This window comes from Hirundo rustica, chromosome 2 (genome assembly GCF_015227805.2).
Source record: "Hirundo rustica isolate bHirRus1 chromosome 2, bHirRus1.pri.v3, whole genome shotgun sequence".
NCBI classification, from domain to species: Eukaryota; Metazoa; Chordata; class Aves; order Passeriformes; family Hirundinidae; genus Hirundo; species Hirundo rustica.
The window spans coordinates 27869532-27897326 of record NC_053451.1 but is presented as its reverse complement, the minus strand read 5'-3'; the positions used below and the strand labels follow the sequence as shown (position 1 = coordinate 27897326).

The window sequence follows — 27795 nt, the reverse complement described above, 5'->3', positions numbered from 1 at the left end:
AATGCCTTGTCATGGGAATTGAAGGAAGGGATATGGTAGCAAGACAGGGAGGAAGTTCAACAAAGGAGGAATTTGCCACTTAGAAACCTGACTGTTGGGAGCAAGGCCCTTGGAGAGATGAAAAGATCCCACTGTCTTCCTGTGAAGGCAAAAATGGCAGAGAAAGCTGCAACAATGGGAGCTTGCACTTGGGAAACCAGTCACTGAACCATGGAAAAAAATTGTCCTTTATTCTCTCTGGCAATATCTGTGGATATTTTAGGACCTCTGTTAAACCTGTGGGAAGATGTCCCAGTTTTCTGGTATGTGTTTGAATACCCCAGCCCTTTGATGTGTGAAGTGTCTCCCCCTGTTAAATAGCGGCTTTGCTGCTGTTGCTCTCCCTCCTCCTTTCCTGCTCTAATTCCCTGTGCCTGGATTGCCCTTCCTACTCCTGCCTCAGTGACAGAGCATCCATGGCTGCACCCGTTGCTTGGCACTCACTGAGCATGAGGATGAAATGTCATTAGCCTAGAAAAACTACGGGCGCTACTGTGTTAAACACATTTTTGCTTTTCTAAGGGTGTGCAGAGAGCGGAATAAATAAAATAGGAATGTGCATGCAGGGGAGGGAAGAGGAACAGTGGCCATGGAAGGGGATGGAGAAGAGGAAAGCACAGAGATCTAAGTGCAGTGTCCCAGCTGCAGGGAGAGGTGAGGCCCGACAGGACCGGCTGATGCTCTGCCAGGGCCCAAAGCAGCTGCGCCCAAAGTGGTTGTGGCCCTTCCTTCTCTCCCCAGACCTCTCCTGGAAGTTGCCCTCTGTTCCTTCAGGGTGTTTGACTGTGTCACCGTGGCAGAAAAGGTGAATCACCACACATCTGAAGGGAGGGAGGGACAAGCAGATGGAAACCAAAGCCCATACCCCTGGAGGGTCTGTGTCCCCAGAATACGACTGACAGTTCTGGTGTCTGCTATTCTACTGCTACAGATCTTACATAGTTAACCAAAGGCGTTTCTAAAGCACATGGTAATGTTTACACTGGACTATCCAATGTCTAGGACACTGAATAATTAAACTCAGCACAGACTTCAAGCTCTCAGCATCCCTGGAAATGTGGTTTATTTACATTAGTACTGAGTCAGGTAAAATGTTTCTGTTCACACCATCCAAAACAGAACAAAGAAATTCCCATCTTTTGAAGTTGTATTCAGCAAGTGAGATGTATGTTTAAGAAATAAACACTGGATCACATCTGTTTGTTCAGACAAGACCTGTATTTTTGCCCACAAGTCAAGTTACACATTCTGCAGAAGTTCTTGTGGCCGTCAGAGAAGCACAGGGGCAGCACATGTGTACCTATCAGCTAAAGTTGGCCTTTGTTTCCAGCTGAAACGTGGTAAGAGCAGGACTTTTTTCAGCACTCTTTTTTTTTTTTTTCGTTGATCACAAATGTATTGACTCTGCAGTGGGAACCCCTCAGTGATCAAGGCTGTCCTGCAATATTTTTCTCCCTTTAATTTTCTTGAAGTAGTTCTCCTGGACACCCACCAGATTTATTGCAAAATGAGGTTGTATAAAAAAATATTCCCCTGACCAAATCTGTCCCTTCTCTCCCTCCCCACACTGCCCTAACTAAAACTGCATTGCACTTACATTGTACTTTTGATCTCTCAGTGCTTACAATGCTCAAAGTTTGACTGTCAGGTGAACATGAAATGCACAACACCCTCGAGAAAGTGAAGAAGATTTGTCACAGCTTTTGCCATCAGATGGCTTCTGCCTGTTTGGTGAGGTTGGCAAACACTGAGTGAATAGGGTGTAGCTGAGTGAAGCGTGCACATTTGTGGAGTGTAATCATATTTCTAGGACAAGTTGTGTTTTACAAAAGCCTTGGAGGTGGTGTGGAGTGAAAGAAGGGCTGAAGTGTTCACACCCTGGATCGTGTGGACTCTTACTAAAATAAGTCTTTGTGCTGCAGGGATGTAGAAGTGGGTGTGGAGTATGCAGCACAGTTACCTTCATCAGCCTGTACTCAACAAACAAATGAACATCTCACTTTTATTTATTCTGAGGTTGGGGGGGAGGGGTTTCAGTGGGCTCTTACACAAAGCACTCATTTAAATGCTTTCTAGTTTGCTGCTGCCCACCCAGCTCTCCTCTGGCTCAAGGCCCTGCTTGCTTAGCTGGGTTTTGGCTCCTCTTCATGCTCAGGCAGTGCTGCTTTGCAGGTGCAGCCTTCTCTGGGGGATCACAGAGGCAATCCACTTGCCGGTGCCCTGCTTGGCCTCTTCCCACGTGTAGCGGGGCGCGTAGCCAAAATCCTGCTGCGCTTTTCTGTAAGAGAAGGTGAAGGGGGTGTTCAGCAGCGTGACCAGGTGGCGATTGGTGGAGGGGATGTACCTGACAAAGGGCCGCAGCAAGAAGCTCACGAGCTCCAGCAGCAGCGAGAAGTAGTAGAGCGCTGTCAGAGGCATGGGCAGCTGGGGCTCAATGCCGAACCCCAGCTCCTTGGTCAGCTCGTAATTCAGATCGGCGTAGCTCATGTGAGGAGTGTCGTCTGAGATGTAGTAGAACTTGCCCCTGACGTGCTTGGCTTTCTGCGGGGCTCGCAGGGCTTTGGCTGCCTGCAGGTGTGCCCAGGCGATGTTGCCCACGTACACGGGGTTCACCAGAGCCTCCTTCCTGGAGAAGCGCAGGTAGACGTTCTTGTTCAGCAGGCACTTATCCAGATGGCCTTGGAGAAACGGGCAGCCTTCCCCAAAAATGTACATGGATCTCAGGGCACAGGTCATCAGCGTGCCACCATCCTTCAGCACCTGGCCATCAGCTTTCAGCACAGAATCCTCTGCCAGTCTCTTGCTTTGGGCATAAGGAAATTTGGATGTGCTCTCATAAGCTGTATCTTCGTCCCCGTTGAAAATGGGGTCACCTTTGCAGTTTGGGCCTGTCACCTCTATGGTACTGGTGTACACGAAGTGCTGGACGTTACAGCGGACACACGCCTCCAGCAGCAGCCGAGTACCTTCAGAAAACAAACGTGACAGGCGGTCTAGGGCCCTCTAACCAGGTAAAAGTGGGGGTTTCAGATCAGAAACAGCATCTGAGCTTAGCCAGATCTCCCTCCCTGCAGCTGGAAGAATCCTATCCTGAGCAGGGCAGTATATTCCACAACACTGAACCTGCTCTGAATCTGTATTTAGGTAGTATCAGTGCACCTTCCAGAATTAAACAAGGGTGAATATTTGGTCCTAATTGCTTGTTGCGGGGGGTTGTGTTTATGCCAAGAATCAAATTTTTGCCCTTCCTTAACTTAGCATGGGTACTGACCACAAATTCGGGGACTTGTGCCTCTTGGTTGGGTAGAGCTGGCTTAAGGCAGAACCTTCAGAAGCTGCCCCTCTCCTCAGGTATCCTCCCTGCTCAATGGTGAAGCCCCTGCTTTTCAGGCTTGAGGATGATCTTGAGTGGTTTGCTAAGAAAGGACAGAATTAGTACGGGACCTGTAGGTTGGCTTCAAAATCAGTGTACTCACACCCAGTGAGAAACACGGTGATGCAAGGCACCGTAACATGTAGTCAAAGGTCATAAAGTGCAATGAGAAAAGACAGGCTTGTGTATGTATGCCTCCTTTTCTGGCATATTCTGGCTTTTCCTTGCAGTACTACAGGGTTTCTTACATTTAAAATCCTTCAATGCTTTCGTTGGGGGCAGCAGAGGTCAGCTGTTCAAAGTCTTTTAAATAGCCAAGAAGGTTAAACAAGGAAAGCACACTGAAGAGGGAAATAAATATTAAATAAGTTGTGCTGTTATAGTTGCAATTAGATTCTTCTTTTTCTACCCAGATTTGAGGCAGAAATTGCCTTATTTTTTGTGCATGGTGTAATGAGAGAAATTAAATGTAAAAAAAAAAAGGCCAGTGGCTTTGGAAGAGAAGACACAGCTCAAAGACATTTGGAAACATCTTTGGCAAAGGAACATTAGACTAAAATGACTGATATGGTATCAGAAGAGTGTGGCCTAAAATCCAGGGGATAAAATCAAACACCAGCAGTGAGGCACATAAAAGGTCTTCCAAGTCTGCTCAGTCTGCTACAGCAACAACTAAAGGCAGCACAATGCAGGCAAGATTTGTGTGACTGCAACAAATATAATGAATTAAAGAGGTTCAGAAGAGCAAGGAATATTGGCAGAAAAATATGGACTCGTTAATGAGTGAAAATTGGAAGAATTATTGAGCTGAATATGTTTAGAGCACCAAAATTCCTCTTTTCAAGCTTGAACAAGAAAAAGAAAGAAATTGAAAAAAATGGAAAACCAATCTGGATGAAGCTTTCAGAAAAATTAAGGAAGTGCACTGAAAAAGAGTTACGCAGACAGGAATGAACTGATGTGAAAATTTAGTTCATGCAAGTCACCCGGTTTAGATGACATACCAGCCAGGGTGATCTGGAAAAAAAAATTATTTCATTATATTATTTTTTAAATAATAGCTTCATTCCTGCTGTCAATACTGTTCAGAAAATGAGGGAAGGTAATCAAATGCAGAAGATCTTGATGAAATCAAATGAGATAGCAAGTTTTAGAAAAAAGCAAACATAAAATTATCTTGACAGTTGGTATCTGTTCAAGATGAATTTCACCCAAATAAAATGTGGTTTATTTGCTAATCAGAATTGTATGTAAAAGTTTAAAGATTCCTACAGTAATAGGAATCTAGGTATCCTTCATATAGTGTGTCCTAATGTAAATTATTACTGTATTACATGCTTTATTCAGTGAGTGGGTCCCCACGGTTTGCTTGCTCTTCTGGCCGAGAACTTGTTCACAGAAGGTATTTCGTTTAGATTATAATGAATTATTTTCTCAATTCCTTTCCTTTCAAACATTTGCTTCCCTTCCTTCCTAAAAAAAATATTTTTGCTCTGAGATATTGTGTGTCAATGGAGGAAAGCCCCGCATCAAGGCAAGTTTAACTTGTTCGCTTCTGTCCTGGTTTGTGACCATCCACATCTGTTTCCTGAAACATTTACCTTACACAAGTTCCATTTTTCTTGGAGAAACAAAGCTTTCATCCTGCAAGCTTATGAAGTACATAGCAGTGCCCTGGCTGGTCAGAAAACCAGAAGAGCATCAGAATGGAAATAGAAGGAAACAGGGAAGAGGGGACAGCAGTATTCACCTCGTGGCCAGTTGGCTCTGGAAGCAGGACTGTGGATGGTATTTCATTCCAGAAAAAGTTGTCAGCTAATCCTCACTGGCCCAGTGGGCTTTTTTCACCTATAGGCAGGGGAGTGAGTACTGGGGAGTCAGAGCTAAAGTGCTTTCTGGGTTTGGGACATCTTAATAGCAATTTGATCTGATTTTTTGTTGTTGTTGTTTTTTATTTTTCCCCATGGAAAAATGTGTTTAAGCAGCACGTTCTGCTTTGAAAAACCAGATTGTGGTGGGAGTACAGTCATATAGACAGAGCTTTACACATTCTCTTTCTGAACCACCGACCATATATATTTTCAAATTACCCAATGCACAGGTTTCCAGGAACTTGCTTTCCTGCTCTTCCCTCCTGACAGGGGCCTAAGAGGCTGCCCACTGGGCTCTATGCTTTGATCATGGACCATTTGTGGCTTTGATTGAGCAGAAATGAAAGGGTCTGGAAGCTAATGGTACAGGCAATGAGCCAGGCTAAAACAACTAAAATGCCATCCCACTGTTTTTAAGGTACATGAGAGAAACAACTCAACTGCCAAGAATTCTCTTTTCCTCTGAAAACTGGTGAGCAGCCAATATTTATGAAAGTGATGCCTGTATAGGTATGTTCCTTATTTTTCTGTGCAGAAGCCCTGTGTCTGTGGCAGAGAGGAACAAAGGACTGGCAAAGCTGTTCATGTAAATAAGAACAACTTCCCCAAATCTCCCCCAGGCTGCTAAAGCAACACATCCAGGGAGGCCAGTGCCCATGTAGGTTAGGCAGTACCAGCTCCCTGAATGGCACTGAGGGTTTTGGCATCACAGACAGGAGGTGAAGTTGTTCTTTTAGGAAATACCTTTAAACTTCCTGGTAGGTGATGCTACATGTGCCATTCCTAAGTCTAAAGCTTCTCCCTTCATCTGATCTTTCATGAAGAATGGGGGTTCCTTAGCGGGAGGGGAAAGCCCATCACTGAGTCACTGAAACCCCTCCCTCCCATAGCTCTGAGTTTGTTGGGGAGGTTTAAATTACAAGCTCAAGGTGGGAGAGCACTTGTTCCTCTCAACTACCTCCTTGCACACACACACTTAATGGCAAAGGAAGGAAAAGGAGAAAAAGAAGAATAAAAAGAATAGCAAAGGGAGAGCCACAGGCTCTGGGATGTTAGCAATGCAACGTTTCTGTAACTGCAGCCAGAGTCTGCAGTACTTGTAAAATTTGAAAAATGTACACAAGCAGGGATGCCATGTAGAGTGGCAGAATAAGAACCAAGTTCTGAGGTGGGCATTGGGATTTCAGAGGGGAAAGTTCCACTGAGCATGGGTTTATGTCTATCACCAATGAAGGCAGAGCCTGTGCAGACCTCAGCACGGGCATCTCTAAGTGTTGACAAGAATGAATGATCCTGCACTGCCCTGAAGTGGAAGACTGGGTGTGGAGAGACACAGAACTTCTTGGGGCTGCACAGACGCAGGATTTGCACCCCCAGGTATGTCTGTGCAAGATGCAGAAGAACCCAGTTAACCTGGCTCAAAAAAACCATGGGTCAGGAGCTCCCTTTCCTGAGCAGACAGTGATGTGGGTTTGAGGAGGGTGCTTCAGCTGCTCACCTGTCACATTGACTTCCCAGAGCAGCTTCTTCTCGATGAGGCCCAGGGTGTCGATGAGGGAAGCCGTGTGGATGACGAGGGAGACCCCCTGGCAGGCACGGTGCAGGAATGTCACATCTCGGATGTCCCCTTCCAGGATTTTCACCTCAGTCTTGCCCTTGAACTCTGCAGGGGCAGCAGAAAACAGAGCACAAGACCTTACAGGCACCCTAAGAAGAGCACTGGAAGGAGTGGTGAAGGGCTGACCCTGCCTGGCAGGCGCTGACTGTCCAGGAACAGCAGGAATATTTTAAGGCTGTGAAACAGAAGGCATTTCCCCAGGATTCTATTTTCAAATGCTAACTAGAGTGCTACAGAGATTTATTTTGCATCACCTACCATGGAACTGGAGCCAACATTCAACATGTTTCTTTCTATTTTATTTTTTAAAGAGAAATCTTTTCCGCTGCTAGCAAGCTTCCTTGAGTTGTGACTGTGTCAAGGTTCACAGAGGAGCAGCTTGAGCTGGGCATGTTCTGGTGACTGGCTGGCCATGGAGGTGTTAACCCAAGCGTACTGAACAGGCACTGCATGTTCCTGTCTTCAAGCTGATGAATGATCTCTCTCCACCCAGAGCATGTGAGCACAGGGAAATGCTCATACCTGCTTTCTGCCCCTTTACCTTGCCTGTACTGCAGCTCTTCTAATAAATTACGTACAGTTCTGACATCTTTTTCTTGTACCTTGGCCAGGACGTACAATGCCTCTTCCAGCTCCAGCTCTGGCTCCATTTCAGTGTCTGTGCTGTGGGGTCATTTTTAGCCTGCACGTCTTTCTGGTTCATATCTGAACTCTCAAGGCTGTTCCCCTGAGCTACCTCAGCCCCTCTTGATTAAATCCTGCTTTTTAAGCTCTCTCCCTCCACAGCAGCTGTAGTGTGTGACCCCAGAGGAGCTCTAGGTCTCAGATCCATCCTTCCCTAGACTGTGCTAGGCAGGATTCTTTCTGCAGCCCAGAGCTACACAAACATGAGCCAGCACCAGACAATCACTTGGAAAAATGTACAATCCAAGGCAATGCTGCTCTCCAGGGAAATCAGCTGGCCTGGCTGCAGCAATGCCAGAGGAGGGGACTTTCCCAGCACAACCCACGACTTGTGAGGAGGTGGTGCCATTGCAGCAAGTCCTCTGCTCTGGCTGCACTAGATGGCTCCCCAGGCACAGCTACTGGGCAGGGACTCTGCAGCACAGGCAGAGCCTCTGTCCTCTTCCAGCATAATCAAACGCTCATTTTAGACAAGAGAAGAACCTGATTCGTTTGTACAGCTTTCAGCTTCAGCTGTGACTGAAATTTCCTGCATCCAAGTGCTTTGTCACCAGCTCCACAGCAGGCAGTATTTCATCCCATGTCTTTAATTTGGAACACTGAGAGAGACAGCTGTTGGATCTGGAACTGAGTGGGGATATGTTTTTAAATGGTTTAATCTCATTTTCTCTATAGCATGCTAAGAATTTAACCCTGTATCAATTTAAAAATTATTCTGATACAACAGGCTTAAGGGGCTTCCCCCCCCCACCCCCCCAGATGGTTGGTCTGAGATTTAAGATTGGTGAAATATTTGCAAAACTGTTATTAAATCTAGAGTTGCTGCCCTCCCAGCACAGTCATCTCCACATGCTCTCTTCTGATCCTTTATTTTACAGACTGCATTCATCTCCTAGGACTCCATCTCCAGAAGCTTCCCTCTGGCCTCCACTTGCACGGATGCAAAGGTGTCAGACTAGGGCTGGGCTTTTTGTTAAGCACCTGGTAGTTAGATTTGCTCCAATAAATATTAGCCTGTGTACTGCCCTTAGGTTGATGTTCTCCATGAAAAAGGTTTTGTGGGATTGTAATAATCCCAAGAGCAGACAGAAAACGTTTTCACAACATAAATTCTGACACGTGACCCCTTCAACATTATCACAGTGCCCAGGAAGGGGTTAGGAAAATGGAAGTTTCACACCTGCAAATCAAAGCTTTAGGGAAAAGTGCAGGAGAAGCCTGTCCCTTTTAAAGCTGATCACAAGAAATCTGCTGCCCAGGTGCTTTGTGCCTTGTTTGGGCTGGCAGTTGGTGTGGGTGTGATATGAGTCAGGAAATCTGCTCCTCTATTCCATTTTAGCCAGCAGAAGTTGCCATGGTAAGTACAATATGGGCCTTGCTCACTTTAGCAGCATCAGCTGCATGTCAGGAATCAGCAGATTGATCTTGTTTTGTTCTGGGTGAAGAGAAAACTACAGGTGAGCTTGGAAAAAAAGAGAGGAAGGAAATGGCTGACAGACAGTGGTTTCAGCCTGAGAAGGCCAGCAGAGAGAAACTTGATTTCCATCAACACAAACCATTGCCCAGGCATCGGAAGAACACATGTGTGTAGGTCAGAGGGGCAGGAACAGAATGAATTCAAGTCAGCTCTCCATTTTTGCATAAAGTGATTATGACAAAGTACCTACTAGCTGGGAAAGCTCCTTCTTCCAGTGGTTTCTGTATCCTCTGAGTTCTAAGTAAACTCCGTGCTTGCTATGGGGTAGTTTTTGCTAGAAAATTCAATGATTTCTCAATAAAATTCAGTGTCCCATTGTGAGCAGTTTTTAACTCAGAAGTACCGTCAGACTATTTGCCCTAAAATTGAGAGTGACATAGGGGTTTTGATTTCTCCAGAAGCACCAATGCAGTACTGAACAACAACAACAAAAAAGAATTGTGTAAATGGAATTCCTGAGCACAGAAAAGGCAGAAAGATAAATCTGCCATGGAAATAGGAGTTAAGAAACCCAGGGCACCAAAGTACCCTGTTCAACGTGACATCCATGCTCAAACTCACATTGTAACTGGGTAGACTCCAGCTCACAGCACTCGACATTGACTGGATCATCCTGGGCTCTCTGGGGCTGTGGAAGACCACAAATGCCACTGTCCCATGCAGACTGACTGTGATGGTCAAGCTCTCAGCAGGAAAGTTGTCTGGACAAAAGAGGAGTGCCCCTGAGTGCCTTCTGGCACAAAGTCCTGTGACTTGCACATACTTTTCTGTCTTACTACCCACAACCCTGACTCTCCAAAGATACTGCAAGTGCAAGGTGCTCAAGAGATTCGTGAGGAAAACACCCACTCAGCTCTGCTCCTGGCTGTTCCAGAAATCCAGATAACATCTGCTAGCAAGTAAAAGTCCCTGTAGTAAAAATAATGCAGGTCAGAAGATGCCAGCCCCACCCACGGGTTTTGTAGCAGCCCTACACTTGGAATAGGAGTGGCTGTGATAGAGAAGGGCTTCAAAGGGAATGACAGGGAAATATCTGGGTAGTCCTGAGCACACGGACTGGCAGGACTCTAGAAGAAATGTACCACAAGGGCTGATACAGACAGAGGAGCTGCCAGTCAAAGTGCAGGGGTTCAAATCTGTTTAAATGCATCTGGAATGTCAGCCTATGGTCCCTACTACCTGTTCATGGGGAAGAAAAGGCTTTGGTGACTGCTTTTTCCCTACCTCCTGTGCTGCTCAGATAGGCAGAAGGAATGTTAATAGAATAGGAGAGGTGGGGGTGTGGGCAGTGCTCTGTGGAGGAAGAAGGAAGGATAAGGAAAGAGGGCATTGAGCTTGCCTATTAACAAAAAATAATACATCAAAATGTTTGCTGCAGCTCAGCCAAGACTGTGCCCACACTAACAATTGTTTTCACTCCCCAGGATGCTCCATTATCCCCACAAAGCTCTCCTGGCCCAAAGCAGTGTAGATGCCTCTGCCCTCTGCATCAGTGCTAAACCACACACACTCCTGCTGCTTCAGCCTCCACTGTAGCTGCAGGTTTTGGGTTTGTTTCTGTGGAAACTCTCTGGAAACCAGAGCAGGAAGGGCTGCTGCGAGGCTCAGAGGCATGTAGAAATCCTCAGTGAAATGCGGAGTCAGATTTAATAAAGAAGTTTGAGTTGTGTAAAACCGTGGTAAAGGCTTGTGTGATTTGTACCGGGTTTATTGCGCACCTTTGCTATTCCTTGATGACATTTTAATGCTCTGTAGAGTGATTGAGGCCCTGCAGCAAATCATATAGAGATATTCCCTGAGGGTTCTCATATAGTTTTCTGCATAGAGGAAGGGGAGTCTTGCAATGAAGATCTGATGGAGGAAGTTATTGTTAAGTAAATATAATCTAAGGACTTACGGACCTGACTGAATTTAGACCCCTTATGTACCTTTTTATAGATGTGCTCAGTATCTCGATAAATAAGACATCTAAAATAAAACACTCTGAGCTGCTCGCCCTGCCACAGACTGTTTCTGACACTGGGCACGTCACTCAACCCGTGCTGTCTCCAACCCATTCAAGAAGCCAGAGTTCTGCCTTGCACTTTGCAAATGGGTTCTGTCTCTTCTGTTTAGCATTTGCTTAAACAGGAAACTGCAATAATGTCGTTAACAAAAGCAATTTTTAAAACACTTCAACACGGCTCTCAGCCAGAAGATCACTATTAATCAAATTAATCACAGGTTGAAGAAAACCATTAGAATTTGCACCCACGACTTTGTCACTGCCTTCGCTGTCTGGCATACCAGAGCCCAGCACAGCATGCTCTGGATATCTCTGCCCTCCCACCCAGTATAGCAATGCTTGAATTTTCCCTTCCCCCAAGAAGAAGTGTGAGATTTCTGCACTAATTTTGCTCCGCAGGTCTTGTTGTAAGAGAAGTCAGGTTGAAGACAGCCTGTTTGATGCATGAACAGTATATAGAAGCCTCAGGGCCTGACAAAAAAACCCTCCTGTTTTCACATTTTATATCTGCTTTCTGTGCTGGAGGGAGAGGGAGGGATAAAGCAAGGCTTCCTTGAGATAAAACCTCCATCTGCAAACCGGTTTGGATGAGAGGTAAAGGCTTCCAAGCTACCCATGAGGGACAGCAACGCCTACAGCTGCAGCACACAGTCCTTTTGAAATGGCACTTACTTTCAAACCTCCCGAGGGCTTCATCACTGAAGGCTTTGTCCAGCAACCGGACCTCAGCCAGCGGCTCCTCTTCCTCCAGCAGCAGGCGCACAATCCTCTGGCCCAGAAATCCTCCTGCTCCCGTCACCAGGCAGCTTACCCCAGCCAGGGACATGGCTCCGGGCTGCTCCTCACTGTCTCTTGAGCTTGGTTCTCCTCCTGCCTGAGGGAATGAACATGACATCAACCTCAGGAGACTTTACAAATCAAAGGGTGTTAGCAGAAGGAGAGACTACTGAAAAACAACTTTAATCCCTGCACCGAACAATTTTTTAAGCGTGTCTTACTTTCGCCAGCTATTCCTATTCAGGAGCAGTCTACATATTTTTTCCATGCAAAGAAAACATTCTTACAAATCATTACAAACCAGTTCAATTAACAAATCTGAAAATGCTCAAAATCAACTTCAATGTCAAACAAACCCCACAAAAGTCAGCCTTCAGTCTCGGTTCCACTTCTCTAGAACTCAGAAGGCTGCGGGGGAGATTTGCCTGTATTTATATCCTGCAGGGAACCACCTCGGTGGTTTTGCTCCCCTCCCTCTTGAGTGCCTCCTTTGCTGCAAAAGAATGTGATGCTTCCACACCACTCCCACTGAAGAGGAAGGCTCTGGATGCAGTGAGGTCTGAGCCTAGATGTGGTCCTGCATGCCCAAATCCCCAGAGGATAAACACTCATGTTCATAATTCTCTCTACCTGCACTTGCTTGTGTAATACGGTGCCAATATTGTGCCAATATTGAGGGTAGGGAGCATTTCAATTAAATGTAAATAGCAGGACAAGATATTTAGGGTGGTTTGAGGAGTGGACTCCGCTGTTGTGTATTTTCTGGATACTGGGCTCCCCCATTGTAATGTGGGTTTCTCACTCTCTCCGAGCAAGTTCAGAAACTAACCCCGGGGATTTTGTATTTGTTCAGTATATTCCAGGCATTTGAAGTGATGAAATTGTTTAATGTACCATCAAAGTTAAATTCAAGCTGCAGGAGGGAAAGATTCACCTCTGGAAATCTCTCGTGCAAGAGTTCCTATTTAAAATAAGGCTGTTTGTGCCTCTGCAGCCATCTGTGTCGTGACTGATTTACATCTCCAACACGCAGGGAAAATGCCCACGTTTCTCCCTGGGGTTTCACTCCAGTTCTAGCAAAACTGTTTTGTAGTGTGAGACCAGGGGAGGGCATTAACCTGAACCTCCTGATGCCAGCACTGCCCTCCTGGCTCTGCCAGGACACGCTGGCTGCAGCTGTATTTTCTCTCTCTCTCACACAGGGACAGGCTGACATCCCTGCTGAAGCAGGATGATAAATAGGGAACTGCCTTGAGCAACAAGGAAGTTACAAAGAAGTCCACCAACACAATTAATTCGGCTGAAATCCCTGGAAAAAGGATCTCTGATTTGGGGCACAGCTGGAAAGGATCTCTCAAAATGCTTTGCTTCCATTTGTGCCACTAACTGCTAAACTCCTTTCTTTGTTCTGTCATGGGTTTTGTTCACTTATTAACGAGAGCCCTGCAGAAAAGCTGTAGAAGAAGCATGCCCACACTGTTAGTTTTTTAGAGCAAAAGTGGTCTTGCAAGTGACAGGAGGAAAGCAAAACCATTTCTGGTGGAGGAGAAAGGTGACGCATGACAAAATTCTGGCAACTCTTTCAATCCTAGTGTCCTTGAAAATCTGCTTCTTACTCCAACAAAGCTTTAAAAAAATTGTTATCAGTGCTCCTTTCCTTGGCTTTTCACAATCAGGACCTTGACATTGTATATTCTTATCAGAAGCTGCTGCAAATTAATTTTGTTCACTTTGCAAGGAGAAATAACTGGCAAAACCCCGCTGCTTCAAGCAGCATTCTCTGTAACTGGGCTTCCTTTTTGCTTTCAAAAAGGAAATAAAATGCTTTAAAGAGGCATTATAAAACCAGAAAACACCACATAGCCTCTCAGGATAGGAAACACTCTGGTACACCAAGCTTGCCTGTCAGAATGACCAAGCTTAGCAGGGGTAGTGCTGATATGAGAATATGAGTGCTTCATAGGGCACTGCAGTGAAATTTACTGATGCTCTGCTTTGTCCTCTCAGGTGCTACTTGGACAAATGCTTGGCTTAGTTTGAGGGAATTTTATACCTCACTGCATAGCAGCTTTCATCTGAACTGCTGTGTGTGAATTGTCAGTGGTCAGACAGCAGCAGTTTGCTCAGTTCCAGCTCTGACCTACTGGTGCTTCCTGCAGCCTCACTCAGAGACAACAGCTTCACCTCTTGTTTGTTGTTGACATTGCTGCTGGGGCTGCTGAGTGGCACGACAGCTCCTCCTGTGCAGACAAGAGCAGCTCTGGTGCTCCCCAAAGGACAGGGAGGCAGATGCTGGGATGGGCTGCACATCCCAGAACGGTGCCAATGAGCAGCAAGGCCAAAGTCCACCAGACCCCGACCACCAGGAACAGCCTGACGAAATTCAGAGTTACTGCACAGGCAGGGGACTTGCAGACTAAAACATAAATGAGCAGCATCTGAAAAGTTTACCGACTGTGCGTTCTGTGTCAAGGCATAGACATTTTATGACTATGTTGATGTCTTCCTGCTCTTTCACTTTACTGAAAAACCAAGCCACCACCAGAATTTGATATTTTGCTGTAGAATAGACTGTGTGACTTAGAGCATCTTTTTAGAAAATCAGAGCTTGTACATTTTGATGAGTGTTGGAGAAATGCTATACGAGGACTAAGTGGATAGTTTAGTATATGTGCAATGCACCATTTCCCATTCCAGTCACATCCCTGATTTGCTGGCCCAGGAACAGTTGCTCTTCTGATTTTACTTGTGCTCACTGTGACAGATACTTTGGGGCAACGTCTGCAGGTGTTAGAGAATGTATTTCCTTAGCCTTGTCACAAGAGGATAAATGGATTGGGACGGAGTGTAGTGGAGATGACAAGACAGAAAGAGAAATAGTGAAGGGAAAATTCCCAGCAGCTTTAGGGAAAAACTGCATCATGGTACTGGAATGATGATATGCAATAACATTGCAGGGCATGGAAGTTTTGTAGGATAAAATGTATTTTTACAGAGGGTAATGCTGTTTAATTACAGATTCAGGTAAATTGATTTTTCTATCCACTAGGGTATCCAGAATTTAGAAAGGAAGAACAGACCTATTTATCCAGAAAGAATTTTAATTCAGGAAAGGGGTTTCTGAAGTCTGGCCTGCTGCCCAGACTTATGAGAACTGAAGTAGGTAAAAGCAAAAGCATACTCATTATTTAGCTGGACCTTTTGATTTCTAAATATAGAGTAATTGTGACCAAAAAGACACACACACACACAAAAAAAATCCATGTTTCCTCATGTGAAAAATTAATATGTTTCTTGTCACTGTATGCCTGTAAACTCAAAATGATTACATACTGGCAGCTCTGGGTAAGAGGCTGGACTTCGAGATGAAGATTTACTTAAGGAAAATTTCTGCCCATCAGGGTGGGAGGCACTGTTCCCTCTTGGAAACATTTCCCTCTCTTCCAGTTATACATTGACAAGAGGGGAAAAAAATATTTAAATCATTAACCTCTGGACAACTGTCCTGTATCAGACTCTGAATAGATACAGCTTCTCATTGTGGAGAAGAGTTGGTAAGACACTTCAGTCACTTCAACCAAGGTATGAAGAAAACCACCTTAGAAATACCTCAGTGTTTCTGTGTCTTCAAACCTGACAAAGAAAATATCTCGCATTTCAGTAATGCCAAAGTTTTTCCCATAGAATGGAGAAGGTGATTCTAAACATTTCTGACATTATCTGCAAGATCAAAAATGCCTTCTTGCAATAGTCTTTGCTATATTAGACAGCATGTGATTTTGGCAATTAACCAGAAACAAACATTTAGTCTCCTTTTCCCTTTAGTTTTAGGAAGAACTCTATTTCCTCAGCTGAAATTGATGAGTGACTCATATATTTAAAGGCTGGAGAAATCTGCATCATATGCCAAAGAAAACTGTTTATGTTTGGATCCATTCTGTAGATAAACTACCCTTGTAAGCAGACTGATTCTCTGTCCTATCCTCCAGGGATGCTGGGAAGCAGCAGGGTTTGATTAGTCCTTAACCTACATGTTTACAATCTTGGAGGACAGTTTTTTTGTAAGATTTAACCTTGCTCGAATGTGTATCTGAGATTACAACAAACAAGTACACAAAGCAGAATTTGGTGTAGATAGTGGGGCATGAAACTCTGGTATGCATTGGGTTAGACCTAATCCAGATCACAGAAAACTTTCAGTGTCTTGGAAAAACTGGGCCTGTTAAACTCTCATCCTGATTGAACCCAGTTTTGGTTCACTCACCAAATATCTTTTTTTTCCACTCAGAAAATGCTTTCTTGCAGGCTTTCACAGAGATACATGTGCTGCCTCTGCAGATCCATGTACGGCAGGGTACAGACCTCATGTGCAGCTCTTGTTTGATGATTCTGCGATATCCTCCTACAATTCAGATGAAAGGCAGCCCCTGGAGGTCTCTGTGCCCACCTCTTCCCACAGCAGTGTCCGAGAGGTTGCTCTGGGCCTTGCCCAGGCAAGCTCTGAACATCTCTGACAGCGGAGGTTTCACAAACCCTGTGCTGCGGTGTCTGATTGCCCTCGTGGTGATGTTCTCCCCCACTGATTTCTACTTGGGATTTTCCTCATTGCAACTTGCGCCCATCGCCTTTCACCCTTTTACTGCACACATCCAAGAAGTTGGCCTGGATCTTCTCCAAATGAGCAGTAAAAGGCAGAGATGCCATCCCCCCTCCCCCTGCCTTTAGCCTTGGCGGGATTGAGCACTCCCAGTTTTCTCATTCTCTTCTTGTACATCCTTGAAATCCATCAACGTGTGTGATGTGTAATTCCCAAGTCTTATCTGCCGGGCTGTCAGTCTGCCGACAAGGTTTATTGGTACTGGAGCAGAGAGGAAGGCCTCGGTGTGAAGGCCTCTGGACGATCACTGCAGACACTGTTATCTCTGAGAGAAACTAAAGCCTAAACAGAGCGAGCTAGCAGGGTTAGCTGCTTCCTTCTGCCTCCTTTGGGTCGATTTAAAGTAGGCTTTATGCAAAAGGTCACCTTTTGGTAGAATGGCTCCCTCTGCCCGTGCCAGGGAAATGGGGATCAGGGAATCCAAAGCGGGGTGAGCCGGGGGTTTGCTCCACTGAGAGCTGGCTCTGTGCCCCACCACTCTGCTCCACTCCTTCACTGCTTTGCATTTAGAAGCAGCGGGCAAGAACTGCCCCACCTACAAAGGGTAGCTGGGGTGTCTGGTAGCTGATTCATCTTGTTTGTATATCTGTTATGAACACATCCAGGAAAAGCCAAATCTCTGGAAGGCAGCAGCCACAACCCTTACTGTCCCAGAGCAGGAGAGGTGTGCGGATTGGGTCGCAGTGAAACTTGGCAGGAAAAGTGGAAAAAGTAAGGCACAGGGTTTTCCTTCTGGCTGTCCAAGGTAGCAGAACTTAGGAGGGAGACCCAACATAGGTAAAGCCATGGAACAGACAGTTTAAAGCAAATGTATTTAAGCAGGTAACAATTACCCAAAGCGTTAAGGAATTCATCGGTCTCAGTAAAAGCAGAGCGCAGCCTTTGCTAACACAGAACCTTTCCTAATCCCTTCAGAAGTTTCCAGAAGGCCTGATCAGATACTTATTGCACCTCCTTTTTCATCTTCAGTCTGGTTGGGACCTTAGCTTCACCTGCCTCTGTTTGGTGGGCAGGGCAGGAGGCTGATCACAGCTTTGAGAACTGAACCAGGTGTTGGCCAATCTCTGAGACACTGGCACAGCCTGCAATAAATGAAACATTGGTGAGAGAAAAAAGTCTGTGGATGAAGCTTGGAAGTCCCCCTGCTCTGAATCACAGTCTTGTACGAGCCATGTTGGGATAGGTTGGCACTTCAATATCTCCACTCCTCAGTGGCATCTTCAGCCTTGAGGCTCAGCACTGGAGTCCCCCAACAAGAAGAATTAGAAACATGAAAAAAATTATTTTTATAACAAGCTGAGCAGGGTACAATCTGATCCAGTCCAGCCAGCAGAAGAACACAGAGAAAAGACAGGGGTTGCTGTGTGCCAAATGGCCAGAGGTGAAGATTTACATTGCCATTTCATTTGGACAATTATGAGTGGAATAGGGGTGCTGGTTGACATCTGACTGAACATGAGCCAGCTGTGTACCCAGATGTGATACAGGCATCCTGGCCTGACACCAATGGTGTGGGCAGCAGGGCCAGGCAGTGATTGTCCCCCTGCACTGAGCACTGCTGAGGCTGCACCTTGAATCCTCTGCTCAGGCAAGATTTAGATTGGATATTAGGAAAAACTTCTTCTCAGAAGTTGTTGTCAAGAACTGGAATAGGCTGCCAAGGAAATGGTCGAGCTCTGGATGTGTTTAAAAGACACATAGATATGGCACTAAGGGACATAGTTTTGTGGTGAAATTGGCAGTGGTTGGACGTGATGACCTTAAAGGTCTTTTCCAACCTAAAAGACTGTATGATTCAATGAATTTCACAGCCCCAGCAAAGGGATCCCAAACTGCTACTCTTGCTGAAACCTGTGTCCTTTTGCATGTAAAGAACTGCAAAAGTCTGCTGGGGGAAAAAAAACCAGGAATCTTTACTGGTTGAAAAAGTAACCCATAAAACCACACTATGGCCAGCAGGATTTCAGCTCCAGTCTCTCAGTCAGTGTTACTATCCACTTGAGTTCTACATGTCATGATATATAGAATATCATGCATCGGAAGGAACCCACACGGATCATCAAGTCCAGCTCCTGGCCCTGCACAGGACACCCCAAGAATCACACCGTGTGCCTGAGAGCACTGTCCAAATGCTTCTGGAACTCTGTCAGGCTTGGTGCTTTGACCACTGCCCTGAAGAGCCTGTTTCAGTGTCCACAACCCTCTTGTTCAAGAGTAAAACTGGAGCTTGCACTGGGCTCAGTAAATTTGCTGTTTGGTGAGGGGGTCAAACAGGGCAGCTACAGCTGGGAGCAGGAGTGAGAAATGCAGAGTGAGAGTAAAAGCTGGGAGGAAATTCAAAAGCTTTTAAAACGTGTAATCACCTACAGACTGTATTCTCTAACACATAGAAAATTTCTGCATCTATTTTTAATGAACTCTTCATGCAGAAAAAAATCAATTGCATTTTACCTTGATAAAAACTAATTAAATACTGGAAAACATATGCTGCCATTCCCAGGAGATTCCAAGTTTTGCTTGGCTGTACTTAGCAGTTTTGCATCTCTTTTCTTGGGTCACAGAGCTCCTCCAACCCACTCCCTCCATCTCCACGCAAACTTCATTGCTCTGACACCTGGAATGCCAAGTGGTTTCACAGGCACCAGAAGATCTCAAGTGTAGCAGACCTCCTGTGGATTCTCTTTTTGTGACCCATCCATCACACTCCTGATTCCATAGGGCTTGCATGCAGAAACATCTGTAACGCCCATCACAAACAAAATACTCACCAGCTAAGGCCATAGACAAACGAAACTCATCCTGCAGAATTCTTAAGACATCCTGAAGGCCTTCTTCCCCCTGCACCAACAGAGAAAGCAGTCAGGGTAAAAGGAGCACTGGCACAGAGCAGTGCTGCAGAATGCCTGCACCCTGACAGCTGGGATAGTCCCTTAAGTCCATGCCAATTCCAGTCTCTCATGCAGATGAATGATTAAAATGATGTGATGGATGTGCTCAGTTCATCACAGATTAATTTAGATGCTTTTCCTTTTGGGATACATCTGAACAGGGAAAGAAAACAAAGCTGTTTTTCACTTCTGACATACTGTATCTGTTTTTTTTCTGGGGTTTTTTTTAGCTTTCGGTTTTCCCCCACCAATGGGCTTGCTATTTAAAATGTCGAGCCTTACAATGCTGACAGGTTTTAACAAAGTAATGAGAGTTTTTTATATGCTACCACTCCAGAAACTGTACTTTACTCAAATATTGGACTGAATCTTTAAAACCAACAGACTATGTGTGTGTTTTTCTCTGTGTAAGTGACACCAAGAAGCTCAACAGCCAACAAAATCTATAGAAGATTTTGATCTTACCATAAAATACTAGAGGATTAATTTTTTTTTTTCTCTTAAATTTTCTTTTTATGTCTTGCAATAATGAATGCTTTGGGTGCAGATAATTTTAGCACTGGTTCACGCCCTTCCTCTGTTGTACGCTTTGGTAATGCCACTGAAATACATCTTTAGGTATGCTCTATGGATATAACACCACAGCACAGCTGAACCCCCCAAAATCCCGTCTCCTTTCTGTTTCCATTGTGGAAAAAGTGCAGGAACACATTTTTCATCTTAGGCCCTTTTTTGATGTTTACTGGCAAAAGAAACAGTACTTCCAACTCTTAAAGGTTTTTTTCAGGAGATTCAGGTGATTTCTTGCTCAAAGCCTTGCTACTGGAATCCACAGCAATCACAGCACTGGACAAGAGTGCCATTTAAGAGAAAGGAAATGTGTCTAGACCATTAAAAAAAAGTGTCTTCTAGAGAAAAGTTTTGAAAAATTCCATCCAGAGTGTTAAAAGCGAAAAAATGAGCAAACCCCCCCAACTAGTATAATAATATTTTAATTTTAGTTATATTATGTTTACCTACTGCACCAGAGGCACTCTGGATCATAGAAATATGCCTGGGATTGAGAAGCAGCAAAGCTGGAATTGAAATAGCAGTGGAAAACCCAGGCACCTCCAGGACACAGTTTTGCTCAGCCTTGTCCAAAATGTTTCAGCCATCTGTGGGATGGAGTTCTATATGTATTTCTAAAGAATTCATAGCACTGCTGTGAAATTGTTCTACCAAAACCATGTATTGTTCCCAAGTATTTGCTGAAAGCAAATAAAATTGTCAGACTCATCTTTCTGGTATAAATAAGCTCAGCTCCGATTTCCAAAAGCACTGATGGACCTGAGTCCTAAAGTATTTTAGCACCAAACTGCAACAGCAAGAAATCAGGTCCCACAAAACAGTGTCATCACCTTCAAAATCCCATTGTTCAAAATCCCAGGAAATTGTGAGATTCAGCGGTATTTTTAAATCAGAGGCAATATCAGAGTTTCATTCAATTTGGGGTGATTCAACTTCAAATTCAGCAAAATAAAACTTAAAAATATACTCTCCACCTGTGAAAAGTCTGTGACTTCAGTTTCAGGACTGCTGGAGAGTATGAGAGGCAGGCAGATGGACGCAGAGCTTCTTACTCACCTTGTAAGCCAGGCCCCATAAGGCTGGTCTTCCAATAAAGACGCATTTTGCTCCCAGTGCCAGTGCTTTTAATACATCGCTTCCTTTTCGTATTCCACCATCTACATAAACCTCGACTCTGCCTCGTACTGCCTCTACAACCTCAACCAGAGCATCAATCTGCAAAGAAGAAGTCAATTCTCACCTTGAGTGCAGCTTTTGATTCCAAGAGAAGGGGGATATATTCCAAAGAGACAGGAAGAGATGCAGTGCTTTAGTAGGACACCTTCTTGAAATGAAACCTGACAATGCATCACAAATAGCTCAGCACCAGGAGCTGCAGAATAATGTGAAGCTCCCTGTTCTGTTTTCCAGACACTTAAAGCCATTTTCCAATGCTTTGCTTATTCTGATATTCTTTGCTATCACTTTTGATTAGTGAAACAGTAATATTTTCACTAGATTTATGAAAGATTTTAAATATAAATTTCAATGGGAATAACTGTCATCAATATTTTATTTTCATTTGAGACAATGAAGAATAATACAGCTGTTTGCAAAAAAAGGCTGATGTCAAACCTCTACTGCTCAAACTACCTAACCTTACATTTTGACTTAATCCTGGTGACCACTTGTTGAGTGCCTCACTCTAAAGCATCTGTGTAGTACAGTCAATCCTTTCCTCCAGGTTAATCTCCTGATTATCTAAGGTCTTTTCTGTAGAGTTCAGCATGGAGTAGGGCCTTGGATGTTATTGCAGGGCAACACCACACGGAGATGCTGGCTCTGGCCCCAAAGGCAGTACAACCAGGGGCAGGATATTGCACTGGAGATAATTAACCCTCCTTCAGAGAAAACCAAAATGCTCTTTTCTTGTCTTATACCTTTCTGTCTTCTTTTAATTTTATATATATATATATATATATATATATAAATATATAAATATTTTTTTTTTTACATTTGATTTATTTATTTATTTATTTATTTATTTATTTGATTTTTTTTCCCCCTGAATTTCAAACTGAAAACCCTCAGGCTGGAATTTTCTAGAACTAGCTCAGCAAGAGCCAGGCTTGGCACTGGAAGAATAGCAGAGCCCAAGTAGGCATCTACAGCCTTGTCTGTGTACGTAAAACAACTTTAAAGATAGGAGAACAGTTTAATGTGGATGCCATTTCCATTGTTATGCCTTTAGCACTGAGTTTATTTATTTTTTTTTAATTCATTATTGTCAGCCTTGACATAGAATATAAGAGAGTTCCCTGGTATCTATTTTTATTTAACAAAAGAAAACCGAGAAAAGAAAGTCCATAAGGTACTGTGCAATGCAGAACTGTAAAATAGAGCAATTGGAAAAACTGACAGAAGCCAAATTAAGCCAGTGAAATACACACATGTCCAAACAATGCATGATTTCTTTGTACAAATTAAAAAGCAGGGGAATTTTGTCTCCAGATAAGTTATCCTTTTTCTGGCTCATGTAAGTCAATAAATTCCCACTTAGACTTGAGCCTGTAAATACGCAAGCAGACCTCTCACTAAATCTAGCTGCATTGTTTTGCATGTTTTGACAGATGCGAACAATGAGAATACATTATGCTCTCATTTGTACAGTTTTGGTTCCAGAGCTTTGTTTTCTTTTTGCTGCAGTGCGCAAAGAGTTTGAGTGCGCTGCACCAGCTAATGGAGACACGGGCGGGAACTCTACCTGACGTAGGCCAGTGGTTTATCCACACTTATGTGTGTTCTGTGGTACTCACAGAACCCTCCCAAGAAGCTGAGGAAATACTTCAGTGGGTAGCCCCCATGCCAAGGCACGGATCTCAGCAGTCTTAAGCTAAAGCATATCTGCACACATCCATGGCCACTAGACAAACTCGAGTCCACCAGAAGCATACACACAAACCTGGGCACAGAGATACCCAGGTTAATGCAAACGTGCAGACTGTAAACAGGGAAAATGTGAGACATCCATTTTCTTACTTACAGTGGCAGGTCCTTCATCCAGTTGCCTTCCACCATGATTGGACACAATAATTCCCTGAACTCCGTGTCTCACTGCCAGCTCTGCATCTTCTCTTGTCAAGATGCCTTTGATGATGATGGGCAGGCGTGTCAGGCTCCGCAGCCAGTAGATGTCATTCCAGGTGACCGAAGGATCCAAGCTGTTGGGTGGCAGTCCGTACTCAGAGCAGTCACCTCCCTACAGCCAAAATGAAATAGCAAAAGGAAAACTCATCCAAGCTGCAACAACGCACAGGTCCCTTGGTGTCTTTTCTTACCCCAGAAGAGATGAATCAAACTTGCCAACAGACATGTTCATCAGCTCCAGAAATGTCACATGTCTGTGGAGGAGAATAATTACAGTGGGCATGGAGATCAGTGTCTCTGAGGCAGCTGGATGGGGATTTTGAAGACAGAACCCAGTCTGGCAGGAGGCCAAGCCAGGATGCTGCAGAACCAGCAGGGGAGAAGATATGCCCCAGTACAGCAAATGCCAAGGCAGCAGTTACCCAGTGGTTTTTGTCTCATGTGGTACATGCCCGCGCAGTGAATGAAAGGACGGGCTCATTCTACAAACCTCAAAGGCTCCTTCCAAGTTCTTCACTTTCATGTGGGGAGGGAGGCGGAAACCATTGCGGACATCGTCGCGTCTCTTGCCCGTGTAGGGCAGATCCGCGGTGAGGACGAGGCCCCGGAAGCCCAAGGCCTCCGCCCGTTGGACCAGCTGCTGGGAAGCTGCCCTGTTGCGGTGGATGTAGAGCTGGAACCAGCGGAGCCCGCCAGGCGCAGCCGCGGAGATCTCCTCCAGCGTGCAGGTGGAGTAGGTGCTGGCAATGTAGCAGGTGTTCATTGCTCTGGCCGCTTGGACAGGAATCAAAAACATTTTCATTGGAAAAGAATCAGAAACAAAGGCATTTGGAGGGTCTTGCCAGACATCGGATACAAAACCATGCACTGTTTGCAGAGACCACCCCAACTCCTGATTTCATGTGTATCTTACAAAGCACATGGCAGCTATGCCCTGAGATTAACAATGACTGCATTTACCATGCACTCTACCTAGTCCATTGTTAATAAAGCAGAAAAGGGAGAGGTATTTTACCAAGATGTGCTTTCATTTTGCATCTACATTTTTAGGAAAACCATGAATTTTATCTTTATGACTGAGTCCTCTCAGGAATGTACTGTTAAATCTACTCAATGTACACAGAAGAAAAAACATTTCTAGGGATCAGGTCTCCAAACTCACCACAGAATTTGTGAAAAGGGGATATATTTTTCTCCAAGGAAGACATTTCTTAACCAGTAACAAGGAATTCACAGTCTGAGTCCCATCCACAACTTTTTACAACCCATCTAGAGCCTCCAGGACTGAAAACCTTGTGTGGTTTTTGGTGTGAGTAAGAAATGTGTCTGCTGCCCTTGTCTTCAGTTTGCAGCAGGCTCCATGGGGCTGATTTTGTATGGGGGTAGCTGGAGAAGAAGAGTAACATCTATACAGCTTCCTATGCAGGGTGTCAGAAAGTAGGAATGGAGTTTGCTCCCTCAAGCCTGAAAGTTTTTCTCGGTCACACTCAAGTCATCCTAACAGCTTGCTGAGGTTTTCTACAACTCCCTTTTTGCTACATGGCACCAGAGCAGAAGAATACCTCTGGCTGTGCTTTTCTCTCCATCAGGCCAAGCTAGCTGGTGGAAGCCTGTAGGGGCGATTCCTACAGGAAAGCTGATTTCAGAACCCAGGATTTTAGTCCTAATGTCCATCACGGATACGTCCCGCAGCATACGTGGCCGGAAACGAATTCTGTAAGGCAAAAAAATCCCTTCAGGATAGTTCATCCCATCAGTAGATGTTCAGTGAGTTTTCTGAAGTTTCATGGAAACCAGGTCTTTGTTCACCAAAGGCAAAGCAGGGATCTGAGCCAATGAAGAAAACAGCAAATAATAAAATCATAATAAAAGAAAATATAACCAAGGCTCTTTGTCCTTTCTGTTTGCTTTTAGAGGCCAATTCAGCCAGCAGTTCGGTCACTTCCACTTTTCATTGCTCCTGCCACAGTACCTAATTTCTGCATCTCCCACCTCAGCTCACCATATCCTGTTCTCCCACCGTCCTCCTCCAGGCTCCTTCTACTTGCAGCCAGGCTGGGTCCTTCCACTTCCCCATTTGTGTGTCTGTCCTCACTATAGGGTGTGCCTGTCCTCAGGCTTTGCAGCATGTTCCCCAAATCCCATCCTACTTGCACATAGGCTTCCTTCTGTTCACCAAGAGCTCCCTGTTGCGTCTCATTCCGCCAGAGCTACTCGTGCCCTTTCCTGAAATCCCCACCCTACCCCAGCACCTGCCTGTACCCTCAGCATCCCTAAAGCCTCACACAACCCGTGTCATACTCCGTCTGCCACCAGAGCATACAGTGCATGTCACTCAGGTTTTGTATTTAGCTTGGGGACCCCCTGGAAAGGACAAGGTTTTAGGTGTCTTTGCTTGTCAAGTCCAAATACTCGTGCAAAAACAGTTTAAAAGGTCCCGGTACCACCCCCTTCATTTCCTTCTCACGTTACCTTTTATAAGCCAAGATGTTTTCATCTCGTGTGGTACAGTCATCTGCTCCAGCTGAGAAATAATCCCAAGCAATCTTGGGTAGATACTTCTTGGCATAATCTTCGAAGTCAGAGAGACACACCATAGCCATTGCTGAGAGAGGCGTAGGGAACCTTGAAGAAAAGAATAACATGGAGCAGAAATCAGATCCCTGAACTGCCATTCTCTCTTCCAGGGGCTCTAATGTCACTGAATGTAAAATTTGGAGCCATCTGTTTTACAGAAGAGCTGCTGAGAGTTGTCTCAGTCTATCTTACATGTTGGTCTATGAATCCTCTACCCCAGTATGAGGAAAACTTGCAGATGCAGCTGTGAAAGTAGGAGAAAGCTTGCATCTTTGTGCCTCTCTTCATTCTGTTTTAAACAGGAGCCTGAAGAGGACATTTTAGGTCCTCTGCTATTTTAATTGTGTAATTCTGTCCTAAGTTCCATCTTAAAGCAAGCTGTGTTATTTGTTCCACTAATTCTGCTCAAAGGTTGTCCCAGAACATCATTTGTTAGATTATCCCTAAGGAGGGCTCCGTGACCGAACAATTAGTTATGGAGCACAGTGATGGAATTCAAGATCATGAAATCTGGAAACAAATAAATATAGAGTCTACATCTAACCTGCTCCAGCATGAATACACTGTAAAACTATGTCCAGACCTTGAGAGCAAGTCACTGTCAAGGCCGTGCTGAGGAGAAAACAAAGAGTTTTCTACAGATCTTCCTTTCTTTTCTGTAACAAATATCTTCTGGGTGTTTGCATTACATGCTGGAGCACTGATATATACTATAAAAGGAACATACAGAATTCAGACAAACCAAGAGCAAACACTGGCGAAAAACAAATTCCACAATACGAAACACGTTTCTCAGAACTAACCTCAGCCTTTCAGGGGATGTAAGTGGCGTGACCCAGATGTCTAATCAAAACAACATAAATGCTGCCCAGAAAATGCCTGCACTTACATACTATTGAAGCAGCAAGAACTGAAATTAATGTTTTGGCAAACCATGCCCGTGTGTACAGATACATGTACAAAACACAGACAAAGTCAATTTTCTAAATTGATTGTTGCAATTACTTCTGCAGTCCTGATTAAAATAGGTATTTAGCGAGGTATGTGGAAACATGAAATTATAAAACAGCTGTCACTTGGTCTGACTTCCCTAAAAAATGTACAGGAAGAAGTAAATATCCCAATTTTCAGGATTAACCTCCCACCGCAGATTAACAAGGGCTGCAAGCTTCACCAAAATCAGCCCCATGTGCCCCATGTTGGTCATTTTTGGCACAGATAAACACACAGGTTACGTACACGGAAACAACTTGTCAAACGGCAGGCACCCTGCTTATCACTGACAGAAGTACCTGTGTTTGCATTTGAACATGAGGACTCACAATTCTCTGCTAGTAAAGAGCCCAAGACGAGGAACTCAGTGGAAGAGGAAGAACAAATGGAACTGATTTCTTCTTCAGTATTGTTCTGTGTGCTCTGACAGGCATAAAGTAGCAAGGGGTGCAAGTATCCCAAGTCTGCTTTCTCTGACTTCAAGAACTGCGCTGATAGCACAAGTCTTCATACGTACACTGAGACATTTGTTAAACCACCTATCACAACTTCTGCTTTTCTAACTTTTAGAAAGGTCAAAATCGTCGAGCACAACGATGAGACAAACCAAGCCCTGTCGTGGCAGAATAAACAGGAACTTTAAACAACCCAGACCCAGTCCTGTCTTCCAATTCCAACCTCAGTTCAGACTTACTTTGGGATTCCAGGGAAAGCTGCAGGGGGTGAGAGCCTCTCCTTCAAGCTTGTCTGTTTGGGATTCCAGGGAAAGCTGCAGGGGGTGAGAGCCTCTCCTTCAAGCTTGTCTGCAAACAGGATTTTGAGGAAGTCTTTTCACTGAGCAGCTTCTGTTTCTTCTGCAGTCAATGAGCAACCACCAGAGAGTAAAGCTCAATCCTGTGGTAAACTTTGTACTGTTTGTAGAACACTAACTTTGTTTTGCTATCAGGAGATTAAAAATCCCTTCTGAAAACATACATCACCTCGACAGCGTTGCGACTGCTTGGGACAGAGCCCTGTAGCTGAGATCTTTGGCAGTGGATGATGGATGTGCATTCACTTAGGCAAGCAACAGTATTTTGGGGGTTTTAATGAACCTCCAAACTGTTGGTAACTTGCTGCTTCATCCTCCCAAAATGATAA

General features: G+C 44.6%; 2 protein-coding genes across 4 annotated transcripts; both read right to left on the bottom strand.

Moving 5' to 3' along the window:
• Positions 1 to 2023: 2023 nt before the first annotated feature.
• On the bottom strand, positions 2024 to 12313 carry LOC120749079 (3 beta-hydroxysteroid dehydrogenase/Delta 5-->4-isomerase-like). Of its 3 annotated transcripts, none has more exons than XM_040056199.2 (4): positions 12201 to 12313; positions 11740 to 11941; positions 6782 to 6946; positions 2024 to 3005 (listed from the first exon to the last, which is right to left on the bottom strand). In XM_040056199.2, the coding sequence occupies exons 2-4, from the start codon at positions 11891 to 11893 to the stop codon at positions 2191 to 2193; spliced, it is 1134 nt and encodes a 377-aa protein (XP_039912133.1). In that variant the 5' UTR covers positions 11894 to 11941; positions 12201 to 12313; the 3' UTR covers positions 2024 to 2190. The 3 variants fall into 3 exon arrangements, with proteins under 3 accessions (XP_039912133.1, XP_058279930.1, XP_039912134.1); XM_058423947.1 differs by having other exon boundaries at positions 11740 to 11937; positions 12201 to 12234; XM_040056200.2 differs by having other exon boundaries at positions 12206 to 12222.
• Positions 12314 to 17208: 4895 nt separating this feature from the next.
• On the bottom strand, positions 17209 to 27458 carry HAO2 (hydroxyacid oxidase 2). The gene is made up of 8 exons (XM_040056202.2): positions 27350 to 27458; positions 25558 to 25710; positions 24648 to 24799; positions 23576 to 23859; positions 22982 to 23197; positions 21016 to 21174; positions 19270 to 19339; positions 17209 to 17583 (listed from the first exon to the last, which is right to left on the bottom strand). The coding sequence occupies exons 2-8, from the start codon at positions 25686 to 25688 to the stop codon at positions 17528 to 17530; spliced, it is 1068 nt and encodes a 355-aa protein (XP_039912136.1). The 5' UTR covers positions 25689 to 25710; positions 27350 to 27458; the 3' UTR covers positions 17209 to 17527.
• Between the last annotated feature and the right edge of the window lie 337 nt (positions 27459 to 27795).